Source organism: Mandrillus leucophaeus, unplaced genomic scaffold, assembly GCF_000951045.1.
Source record: "Mandrillus leucophaeus isolate KB7577 unplaced genomic scaffold, Mleu.le_1.0 Scaffold963, whole genome shotgun sequence".
NCBI classification, from domain to species: Eukaryota; Metazoa; Chordata; class Mammalia; order Primates; family Cercopithecidae; genus Mandrillus; species Mandrillus leucophaeus.
Genome location: NW_012110508.1, coordinates 389292 through 402204, shown reverse-complemented (window position 1 = coordinate 402204; position 12913 = coordinate 389292). Strand labels below are relative to the sequence as shown.

At 38.0% G+C, this 12913-nt stretch overlaps 1 protein-coding gene across 2 annotated transcripts in view; it reads right to left on the bottom strand.

The window, feature by feature from the left end:
- LOC105532500 (ephrin type-A receptor 6-like) overlaps window positions 1-12913 on the bottom strand; it is a 467689-nt gene that overhangs the window by 257962 nt on the left and 196814 nt on the right. The window contains exon 4 of one of the 2 annotated variants that reach the window (XM_011970679.1): window positions 10744-10861. The exons of the other annotated variant lie outside the window; for it this stretch is intronic. Coding sequence (XP_011826069.1) covers window positions 10836-10861 — 26 coding nt within the window. The 3' untranslated portion in view covers window positions 10744-10835. Of the gene's footprint in view, window positions 1-10743; window positions 10862-12913 lie in introns of those variants that run through there. 2 annotated transcript variants of the gene reach the window in all.

Genomic DNA, 12913 nt, shown 5'->3' with positions numbered 1-12913 from the left:
TCTGCCAGGGCAGCCCTAGAAGACTCATACAGAAGGGGAGATACTTAAGACAGAGGAAGCAACAAATGCAAAGACCCTAAAGGAAGAAATTTCGAGAGTTCTAAACAATGAGTGATGTGAGTAACAGTGTAGTTACAGGAAGTGAGGCCAATGTCGGAGATGAAGGTGTAGCGGTAGGCAAGGGCTAGATCCTGGAAGGAGAAGAGGTCATCCCAAGCCATGACCCTGAGTTTGGATATTAGTTTAAAGATAAAATGAAGCAAAAGAAAAAGAAATGACCAGCTGCTCCCTGGAAAATGAATAATTAGGGCACAAATGTGGACTTGTTAGGCTATACAGTCCAAGTTTGGCCTATGAAATTAATAGTGATCAAGCGGACAGAACAGATTTTCAGTATATTTAAATTTGTTGATGAATTATGAGAAAGTAGTGTCACTTACCTGTTTGGCCACTCTGGCTGCAAGTCGTTTCATTCTAAGAGTAATATAGGAGCCACAATATTTAGATATCTATGCTGAATGTTTTTAATAAGTAGTAATTTATTAAAATGAAGAAAACACTTCATCAACAATGATTTAACCCATTTATGCCAGATGTTGCCTTTTTTTTTAAATTAAACCCTAGCAATGACTTTGAGCAGTAGGATATAAATAACTCCCACAAGCTTAGCATTCCAATAATGGATCATTAGGCATAATAAATGGGTTAAGAACAGACTCTTAAGGGGAATATATGCAAATGATACAAAAACAAATTTAAAAAATAAACCTAAAGGTGGGTCTATATTTTGAGATCCCCTTCAGCAAGTAAATTTTTATCCAAATGGCTAGGAGAAGTTATTGTACTGGACCAGTAGGAATCTCTTCCTATGAAACCTTTTTTGATTAACTCACAGAGACTGTGCTGTAGTCTGGATAATAGCATTTATCACATCATGACCCCTATTGCTGACCATAAAACTACAATTCTTAGTGTTCTATTATTGTTAGCATTGCTATAGCTCTGTCTCTCCATCTTGCATTTTCTTGACTCTTCATCTATGCTCCAACAGACTTAGGTAATCTGCAGGTCCACTTCAGTATTTTGTAAAATGGACTGCCCAGAAATACTATTTTTCTTACTTGTCCAGAGCTACATGACATGTTATCCTATTATTTCGCTACAGTGACCTGATCTATGAAATTTCTGCATGCATTATTCATCTTATTGTCAGTGAATCAACATAATTTTCATCTCTATCATTTATTCTGGGGATTCGCTGAGGTCATCTAACCAAGCCTGCACATGGCAGGAAACTGCTTCGGTCTGTGGATCTTGGCTGGCTTCGATATTCACTGCAGTTGGGGCTCAGTCTGCACCAGAAAACACTAGGAAAGCCTCGTGGTATTGATAGAGGTATAACAGAGCAAGCAAAAACAAGCTAGGCATAGGCTGGAGGCATAGGCTCAGAACTGGCAGACTGCAACTTAGACTCATGTTCCATTGGCCCAAACAAACCTTATTGCTAAGGTCAAAGTCAAGGAATCCGGAAAAGCACTTGTGCTTTAGTGGAAAGAACTTCAAAATTATATGGGAAAAAGCACGAATACAAGGAGAAATGAAAAACTGGGACCAATGATTCAAATGATGACACCTATATACAAATATCACATACTAATCATAATAGATGCAAACTTACAAAGAAAAGCAAAAATATAATAATTATGCATATGGTTTTATATATACATAACACATACATATATACTATGTGTATATACATGTTCTCTAGTTTATTGAAAAGCTGATAAATTAAATCTGTTCTATCAGGACATCTGGCCACAGGGGTATACCAGAGAATAAATATATATGTACTGATGAAACAACTAAAAAAGGAGAAAAACATATAATCCCCAAGAGAAAGGAATAAAGTGAAGTCAACCTCAATATGGCTCCAACTTATGCCTAAAGAAAGTGTCCAGGGTACAACACAGTGAGGGGGAAGCAAGGTAGAGACAGAGAGTCTTTTTGTGTTGAGAAAACATAGCTGGAGTCACAGCTCCAGCCGTGAGCTGAAAGAGTTCACAGGAGATAGATTACTAGAGAGGAAAGTGATGGCAAAAGAAAAAAACTGAATTTGTAGAGGGCCTCCTCAAATACTTGACCAAGTGATGATTAGCACATATATGTGAGAAAATTACCCAAGGCCACAGAAAGAAGCACCCAGAAGATTAGAAAAGTCTTGTATCAACACTAAGAAAAATGATCGGAGCATGAGTAAACTCTGAAAGAACATAAAGCAGTAAAAATGCATGTAAATAAAGACCCCAAAATAAATGAGAGACAGAAAAAGATAGACAAGAAATTCAGAATTCTATCAGGTAAATTTAGCAAGTAGATTGAAGTAATTTAAAAGAATTAAGCAGAAATTTTGGAGCTGAAAAATGTGATGGACATATGAAGAATGCATCAGAGTCTTTCAGTAGCAGACTTGATCAAGCAGAAGAAGGATCAGTGAGCTTGAAGGTAGGCTATTTGAAAATACACAGAGGAGACAAACAAAGAATAAAAAACAGTAAAGCATGCCTACAGGATCTAGAAAATAGCCTCAGAAGAATAAATCTAAGAGTTATTTGCCTTAAAGACGAGGTAGAGAAAAAGATAGGCATATGAGATATACCTAATGTAATTGACGAGTTAATGGGTGCAGCACACCAACACGACACATGTATACATATGTAACAAACCTGCACGTTGTGCAAATGTACCCTAGAACTTAAAGTATAATAATAAAAAGAAAGATTATTCAAAGGGATAACAACAAAGAACATCCGCAACCTAGAAAAAGATGTCCATATCCAAATACAATAAGGTTATAGAACACCAAGCAGATTTAACCCAAAGACAACTACCTAAAGGCATTTAATAACTGAACTCCCAAAGATCAAGGACAAAGGATCCTAAAGGCAGCAAGAGAAAAGAAACAACATACAATAGAGCCCAATACATCTAGCAGCATAAGCATTCCCTTCACTAACCTAAATGCTGTCTGAGTAGGTCACTTGCCCCATAAGTCCACTGGCTGTGAGTTCAGTTCAGCCCTAGATTCACCTAGAAGTTTCAGTCATTGGGGCCTAGACTGCCTTTCCCATTTATTTAGGGCCCCCAAGCACTTTAGCATGTGGTGGTGAGACTTGCCAGAACTCAATTTTTTGACTGACGGGATGGACAATTCCCTTCTGGCTGAGGCTGATTTAAATACTCCTTCTGAGGGTTGACATCAGCTGTGTTCAGCCTGGTTTTGCTTTCTGCTACTACAAAGGACTACTGAGTTCAGTGCAATGTCTCACAGTTGCTGCACTGTCCCTCTCCCAGGCACACAGATTCTCACTCTGAACCACACAGCCACTTCCAGGGAATGGAAGTGGAGTGCCATCAGTAAATCAAGACTAAATCCTACCTTCTTCCAGTGCCTCTTTCAGTGATATGAAATTAAGTCTAGGTACTGTGAATGCTCACCTGATTTTTGGTACTTATGAAGGTGCTTATTTTCGGTAGATAGTTGTCAAATTGGTGACCTTGTGGTGGTGGGATGATTGGAGATGGATGTTGGGCCATCTTGCTCTGCCCCTCCATAAATGTTCTTAACAAACTTATTTGTAACAGCCACAAACAAGATACTACCAAAATTTCCATCAGCAAATGAATAGATAAAACAACTAGTGGTATATCCAAACAATGTTCTACTACTCAGCATTAAAAGTAATGAACTACTGATACATCCAGTTACATGAATAATTGGCAAAATAATCACATTGAATTAAAGAATAGGCAAAAGAGTGGATACTGTAGATGCCTCTGACAATTCTAGAAAATGTTCACCAACATAAAGAGACAAGTGTATAGAGCCATAGTTATTGGCTGTAGTAAAGGAAAGGAGAGAGGAATTACATAGGTGCATAACAAGAAATTTGGGAGTGATAGATATGCTTATTGTCTTCATTGTGACAATGGGTTCATGGCTGTAGACATACGTTAAAACTCACCAAGTTGCACACTTTAAAGTACAGTTTATTTTATGTCATTATATTTAATAGAGCTATTATAAATAAGTCACATTTTGTCTCTTGATTTTAACTGAATTGTACGCATTTTATTTTAAAGTAAATAAATACTTTATAGTGTAAAAAACTATTTCTTGTTAGAACTTTTATACTTAATTTACTTTGTCTCTGAAATTGGAACATTGACATTATTATAGTTAAGTCTAACAGAGTGGCGGGGGGGAATTTAAAGTGGAGATTCTGTTGAAAATTTTGAAATTCAGAGAAAAAGCTTTGAATCATTGCCAAAATCCAGATCTTTTTCATTCAAAATCAGAAGTGTTGATTTTATTGTTGGAAGATACATTAATTGTTTAAAGTCATTACCAGAAGCTTGTAGAATTTAACTTCTACATAAATATCTAAATATACAAAGTTTCAAACAAAAAACGTAGCCAACACCTACAGCAAGCTGCTTTAGTAAGACACATATCTTTAATGTTTCATTCCACTTTGGGATTTTCTTTTTATATTTTAAGATTAATGAAGCTGTTGGGTTTTTTTTGTTTGTTTGTTTTTTGTTTTTTCAGGAAGAATGAACAATGGAAGAGGTTAGCCAAATAGTGCAAGTAAACAAGGAAAGACAATAAACAAACAGCCTAAGCAATTCTGAAATGGAATGTAAAAGCACTGATTTTCCTTAAATGTTTTCTCGTAATTAAAAAAAGTCACTACCCAGAGATCGTCAGCTATTAGTGAAGTTTTTGTGTCTAATTTTTAAATAAATTATCTGTTTCTGTGAGCCCAGTGAACTTGATAATGGTCTCAGAGGCTGGGAGCCTTGCCAAGTATGTGGGGAACTGCGTCTTCCGGATGAGGAATCACGCTCTCCAGCACTGGCCTCACCAGGAGTGTCCACTCCTCTCCCGTTCCCCTTCCATTCTGTTGTATTTGTATTTTAATGTGTCCCTTTTGATTATCATTGTGAGCTCAAGGCCTTTCCCAAACATAATTTATTTTAATTAATTATGTATATATATTCTTTTTAACACTAAAATTGGAGATGGGAGTAGTTTTAATGGGTTTTTTCCCTAACAACACTTATTCTTTTATTCTAAAAGCATATTTAGTTTGACATTGAAAAGACAGTCTGGATACAGCCTCATAATTTTCCTGTATTAAGAAATGAAACTGGCTGTAGCCCAAACACTCCTGGATCTTTCTGGAAAAGAAAACACACACGCATATGTTTCTGGGGTAAAGTTTCCCTACTGCTTACAGGCCCTACTTAATGACAGCTGGACAAAATCATTTTAAGTTGTTACCTTATACTGATTTTACCAATTGAATATCTATTTTCCTTGCTTTTTCTTTCAGTATACGGTTTCATAAACTAGTAAGATTTTCTTCTACAATACTTTATTGTATAATGTTACTTCTTTTTCCACACAGGCCTTTACTCCTAACTTCAATTTACAATTTTCTATGACAAGGGAGTTAAATTTGATCAAGAGGAGACAATGATTTTGGTGATTATTTTCTTCTGCAATGATAAAACTTGTGTCAATAATTTTCAGTTTAATCTACTTGTCTGTGGAGCATTCATTAAATCTACTAAAGGAACCATTTCAATTAGAATTAACACTGTTATCTAGCTTACATATATATAGAAGACAAACCTTGATATGCTAATCTTCTGGGAAAAGAGGCTGTCACAGCAAAATTAAGACTTTTTTCATAAAATACCACTACTCCATGGCCATCAGACAGCAAATAAATAAACATGCATTGTTATGTTAAGGAAAATTATCTCAAAAAAGAATTTCTGATCCTTTAGGAATTCTTAAATACTTTGATCATCATCCCTTTGAAGTAATATTCATTTAAAGAAACATTCCACGTGCAATGCTGAATTCTTCAATGTTTCATTAGTAGGTACAGAATTATTACATGATATATTTTGCATTCACAGGCAGATCATTAAATTCTGCAAGCATTGCTAATTTATGTTTCAACATCACAGTCCTTTCCTAAGAATGTCAAGTATACATATACAGAAAGAACTTTAATGGAAGAAGAGATGTATTAAGCAATAATTTTCAACATTTCCTCCAAACAAGTTTTGCATATTTATACCATAACAGAAAGGGAAAAGGGAAGGGGAAGGGGAAGTGGAAGGGGAAGGGAAAGGGAAGGGGAAGGGAAGGGAAGGGAAGAGAAGGGAAGGGAAGGGAAAGGAAGGGAGAAGGAAGGATGGAGGGAGGGAAGGGAGGAGGTGAAGGGAGGGAATGAAGTAGGTGAAGGGAGAGAGGAAAGAAAAAGGGAGACATTAAGGAAGGGAGAGAGGGAGAGAGGTAGGGAGGAAGGAAGGGAGGGAGGGAAGGAGGGAGGAAGGAAGGAAATGAAGGGAAGAGAAGGGAAGGGAAGGAGGGAGGGAGAGAGGGAGGGAGGAAGGAAGGAAGGGAAAGGAGGGAGTGAGGGAGGAGAGGAGAGGAGGGAGGAAGGGAGGGAGAGAGGGAGGGAGGAAGGAAGGAAGGGAAAGGAGGGAGTGAGGGAGGAGAGGAGAGGAGGGAGGAAGGGAGGGAGATAGGGATGAATGAAGGAATGAAGGAGCTCTTCTGCTTGGAGAACAAGACCCCATTCGAATAGTGAAGAGCATGAAGTAGACTGATACTCCTCAAGAAGCAGATAATAATGTCCACAGTAAAATTCTGAAAAATCATTTAAATATGTAATGGTAAATAATTTTTCCAAATTCTTACTTTTGATGAACTAGAATTAATGTGTTGAATATCAATCTTTTTATCTCTCTATCTGTTTATCTTAAAAGACAAGGGGTATAAAATGGGAAAATATAGTGACATTTTACAGGAAAGTTTAATCAAGTATACTATATAAGAAAGTTCAAATATAAATAAACATAATGATAAAATATTAACCATTCAGCATAAATTAAGTTCTTTAAAGGGCAAAAATAAGACAGATTGGGTGGTGGAGAGGACACAGAGAGAGAGAAGTACAAAAATAAGGTAATGACAATATACAATAATGATGAGTTTGTAGGAGGCATTACTGAAGACCCATGCCAAAAACAAAAACATAAAACTCCTATGCATAAACATGCTTCATAATTTGAATATAACTATTATTTTGGTTGAAAACAAAGGTTCTAATTTATACCTTAAGCAGGTAAGATACATTCCTTATTTTAGAAATATCTTCATTAAAAGACTCTTATTCAAGATTATCAATTTTGGGAAAATTTCAAAGAACACCCATTTTAAACATATTTCATAACAAGCTAAGTATACAAAGTATATATATACTTATGGCCTCTTTGTGAGTGTACATCCCTTCATATAAGCAACAGCACAATTATAAATAATACTGTGTTCCAAGGACTTGTGTATTGTTTGGCAGAGACTGTGATAGTTAATGGCAATTCATGGTTTCTCAGGATGTAGTGGGTACGCAGTAAATATTATACCTCCATCACACCTTAACAAACAGATATCTAGGATTGCTAAAAGTACAATATAATATAGATGTAGGGAGAAAAAATGAGAACCTACTGGAAATTTAGTCTATGGTTCACAGAAAATCCTTTTTTATCATTTCTAAGTAAAATATAATTTAAATTTTATTTATAATTTGATGCTGTGTATACTTTTACACAAAGAATATAAACCACTAACTCACACTTTTTTCAACAAATGCATTTATATAAGACCTCAAACTACAACAATTCTAGAAGGAAACCTAAACAAATACTATTCTGAATACTGGGCTTGAGAAAGAATTTATGACTAAGTCCTCAAAAGCAATTGCAACAAAAACAAAAATTGACAAGTGAGGCCTAATTAAACTAAAGAGCTTCTAGACAGCAAAAAGAAATTATCAATAGGGCAAACACACAACCTACAGAATGGGAGAGTATATTTGCAAACTAGGTATCTGAAAAAGGTCTAATATTCAGAATCTGTAAAGAACTAAAACAATTCAACAAGTATAAATAAATAAAGTGGGCAAATATACTAACAGATACTTCTCAAAAGACATATAAGTAGCCAACAAACATATGAAAAATGTTCCACATCACTAATCATGAGAGACATGCAAATCAAAACAATAACGAGATACCATTTGAAATCAGTCAGAAGGGCTATTATTAAAAAGGCAAAAAACAACAAGTCCAGTGGTGGCTCATGCCTGTAATCCCAGTATTTGAGAGGCCGACGGGGACAGATTGCTTAAGCCCAAGAGTTTGAGACAAGCCTGGGCAACACGACAAAACCCAGTTTCTTAAAAAAAAAAAGTGTGTGTGTGTGTATATATAAATTATATTACACAATTAGTTGGGCAGGTGGCACACACTTGTAGTTCCAGTTACCATGAAGGCTGAGATGAGAGGCTCATCTGAGCCCAGAGTCGGGGATGTCAAGGCTACTGTGAGCTGTGATCATGCCAATGCACTCCAGCCTGGGTGACAGAATGAGACCCTGTCTCCAAAAAAGAAAAAAAAAAAAAAAAAAAAACAAACTGATGCTGGGTGAGGCTGCAGAGAAAAGGGAAAACTTATATACTGTTGTGGGAATGTAAATTGGTTCAGCCACTGTGGAAAGCAGTTTGTAAGTTTCTCAAAGAACTTAAAACAAAACTACCATTTGCTCCAACAATCCCATTACTGGGTAATTTTTTTTTTTTAATCAATCACTCTACCAAAAAGACATACACTTGTAAGTTCATCACAGCATTATTCACAGTATCAAACACATTGAATCAACCTAGGTGCCCACCAACTGTGTAGCAGATAAAGAAGATATGGTATATATGTATCATGGAATACTATGCAGCCACAAAAAAGAGAAAGAAATAATGTTCTTTGCTGCAACACAGAGAAGTCAGCAAGCCATTATCCCAAATAAATTAATGCAGAAACAGAAAACCATACTTATAAGTATGTCCTCACTTATAATTGGGAGTTCAATCTTAGGTACTCATGTATATAAAGATGGCAACAATAGACACTGAAGACTACTGGAGGAAGGAGTGGGGTTGGGGATAAGGGTTGAAAAACTAACTACTGAGTACTATGCTCACTACCTGGGTGATGGAATCATTTATATCACAAACCTTAGTTTCACATAATATACCCATGAAACAAACCTGTACATGTATCCCTTAAATCTAAAATAAAAGTTGAAAAAGAAATAGAAGTTAAACAAATCACAAATACATTTTTAGTGTCTGTCATCGTAATTAATCAAAATGCAAAATGAGAGAATTAACTAGTATTAAAGAGTCCTTGAGAAATGTCTCCTAATGTAACCAGTATAGCCAGTTTGCTAGCTTACTCTAAAGATAATCCCTCCCTTGTTTGTTTCCTGATACCCATATATCTAACTGCCTGTTTGCTTGAAATGTCCAAAGGCTAATCTTACAACAATCCAGACATGAGGTAGAGATAGCAGCTTCAATTTTCTCCCTTTCAAGATGAAACAGTTGTGCAGTTAATCCCTAACCTGACCCCTACTGAGATGATGCCAACTAGGCCTCTGGATAGTCTGTTACTTAAATTAGCCAGTGGAAAACAAGAAGCAGACCTGCATCATGTACACTCCTGTACAGTTTCCATGCAACCTTCCCCCTGAAAATCCCCTTATGCAGTCTGAGAATTTAAGATGGCTTTTTGAGGCTTGAGTCTGGCCATCTCCCAAGATGTCAACACTTGAATAAATCTGCTTTCTTCCATGAAACCTTACTTCTTATGTGTTTGTCTTTTCAGGTGGCATACAGCCAAACCTTACTTTGGTTACAAGTCAGTAGCAAGCACCTAACACTCCTTTATGAAAATACACACACACACACGCACACGTACCACAGACACATCCCTACATTTTTTACTAACATAATCTCCTCTCTGATATTTCTGCATTTTAATAAAAACCAAATTCTTTCCTAAGACAAAACAATATGAAATCCTCTATTGAATGCTTTTGAATGTATATTCCTTAGCATAGATGCTTTGGTAAATGACTGAGCCTGGCGGCACGTGCCTGTAGTCTCAGCTACTCAGAGGCTGAGGCAGGAGAATTGATTGAACCCGGGAGGTGGAGGTTGCAGCGAGCCGAGATTGCCACTGCACTCCAGCCTGGACAGCAGAGCGAGACTCTGCCTCAAAATAAAGAAATAATTTTTTTTTTTTTTAAAAAAAGATAAATGACTGAATAAAAAGATGGTTACCTTTTGAGGAAAATATTTCCAGTAGAGGTTTTATTCTACGTTTAATTACAAAAATGCTACCCACTAATATACGGCTAAAAAATAAGTTTGATAACTTTGTATTTTCCAGATATGCATTAATTTGCCTATAGGGCAGAGGTATGCAAATATTATCTGTAAATGACTAGATAGTAAATATTTTAAGCTTTATAGGCCATATGGTGTCTGACACAGCTACTCAACCCTGCTACTATAGCTTGAAAGCAGACACAGACAATATGTAAATGAATGAATTTGGCTGTATTCCAAAACACTTTATTTACAAAAATGGGTTGGGGTTGGTAATCAGGCTATGATCTGCCAATTCCTGCTCTAAGTTATTACATGATATTACAAATAATCTAGAATTTCCCTTTGATTGACCAGAACCCATATTTCATACCAACACAATGCCTTCTTAATGAAAACACACACACACACACAAAACAAAATACATTTTGGCTGTAAATGTAATCCTTTAACATTTTAGTAATGTTTCTCTTTTGCTTTTATTCTTCAAAAGTTGCTGTTTTGGGGTGGGGCCAAGATGGCCAACTAGACGCAGTGGCCTTTGGAGGCTCCTATCAAAAAAAAAAAAAAAAAAAAAAAGACAGCATGTGAATCCTTCAATGGCAACCAAGGTATCCAGGTTATCTCATCAAAATTGACTAGAAGGCTAGCATGGCCCACGGAAAGAAGGAAGAGCCGAGGGGTGCGGCCGCCTACCTGAGAGCCACAAGGGGAAGGGGAGTCCCTTTCCTCCAGCCAAGTGAGGTGGTGAGTGAGCATGCTACCCAGCCAGGGAAACTGTGCTTTTTCTGTGGAACTGAGCAACCGATGGATCAACAGATCCCACTCATGAAACCATGCCACCAGGGCCTAGCCTCCCAACCCTGGAATCTGCAGATTCTTACAGCCTCTCAGCTGGAATCTGCTTAAGCCTACCAAACTCCTGTAGGGAGGGGCGACCAGCACCATCTGCAGCTGCCTGCTGTCTAAGCCCTTTGAGCTCCTTGACGGAGGGGCAGCAACCAGCACTGGGACTGGCAACTGCCTGCCACACTAAGCTCCCTGGATGGGGGAAGGGCAGCACTCATTTCTACAGCTCCAGGCTGCTTTTTCCCCTGCTAGAGTCAGGGAGGCTGGACTGCTTGGTCCCAAGACTTGTCCCCACAGCCCAACACACCGGCTGTGGCAATCTGCAGCCAGAATGCCTCTTAAGGTCTAACCCGGACCCATCCTTCCTCAGTGGGCAGGACTTCCCTGCAGGATCTCCAATGACTCCAGCCAGAGGATCAGGGATAGAATTTGGATCTCCCTGGGCCTGAGCCCCTAGGGGAAGAGGTGGCCACAGTCTCTGCAGACCAGCAGACTTAACCTTTCCTCTTGGTAGTTCTGAGGAATCCAGGCAGCCCAGACTAGTGGGTTTCCCTCCAGCAAAACATACCTTCTCCACCAAGGTACAAAGTGCTTCATTAAACGAGTCCTGCTCCCCATGCCACCCAACTGGGTTGTCAGATACCCTATACAGGAGTGATCCTACTGATATCAGGTTGGTGACCCTCAAGGTCAGAGGTGCCAAAAGAAGGAGAAGGCACCCATCTTTGCTGCTCTCCAGACTCCTTGAGTGGTATCTCCAGGCAGGGGAGCAAATGAGATGAGTCAGGCATGAAGTGAACCCCCAGCAAACTGCAATAGCCCTACAGAAGAGGGACCTGACTACTGAAAGAAAACAAAACAAACAGAAAGGGACAACAAGAGCATAATCATCAACAATAATAACAACAAGAGGGCCCCCATCAAAAAACCCATCCAAGGGTCAGCAGCCTCAAAGACCAAAACTACACAAATTCACGAAGTTGAGAATCAATGCAAAAATGCTGAAAACCAAAAGGCCAGAGTGTCTCTTCTGAACCAAATGATTAGAGCATCTCTCCGTCAAGGGCACAGAACTGGATGGAGGATAAGATGGATAAACTGACAGAACTAGCGCTTCAGGAGATGGGTAATAAAAAAACTTTGATGAGCTAAAAGAGCATGTTCTAACCCAATGCAAAGAAGCTAAGAACCTTGATAAAAGGATAGAGGAACTGCTAACTACAGAACCAGTTTATGTACCTTAAACATAAAACAACCTGATGGGGCTGAAAAACACAGCACAAGAACTATGTGAAGCACACACAAGTATCAGCAGCCAAATTGACCAAGCGGAAGAAAAGTTATCAGAGTCTGAAGACCATCTTACTGAAATAAGACATGCAGACAAGAATAGAGCAAAAAGAATGAAAAAGAATGAACGAAGCCTCCAAAACAAAATGCGATTTCATAAAAAGACCAAACCTATGACTGAATGTGACAGGGAGAATGGAAATGAGCTGGAAAACACACTTCAGGATATTATCCAGGAGAACTTCTTCAACCTAGCAAGACAGACCCACATGGAAATTCAGAAAATATAGAGAACACCATTAAGATACTCCACAAGAAGATAATCCGCAAGACATATAATTATCAGATTCTCCAAGGTCAAAATGATGAAAAAACTGTTAAGGGCAGCCAGAGAGAAATGCCAGGTCACCTACAAAGGGAAGCCCATCAGACTGACAGTAGACTTCTCGGCAGAAACCCTACAA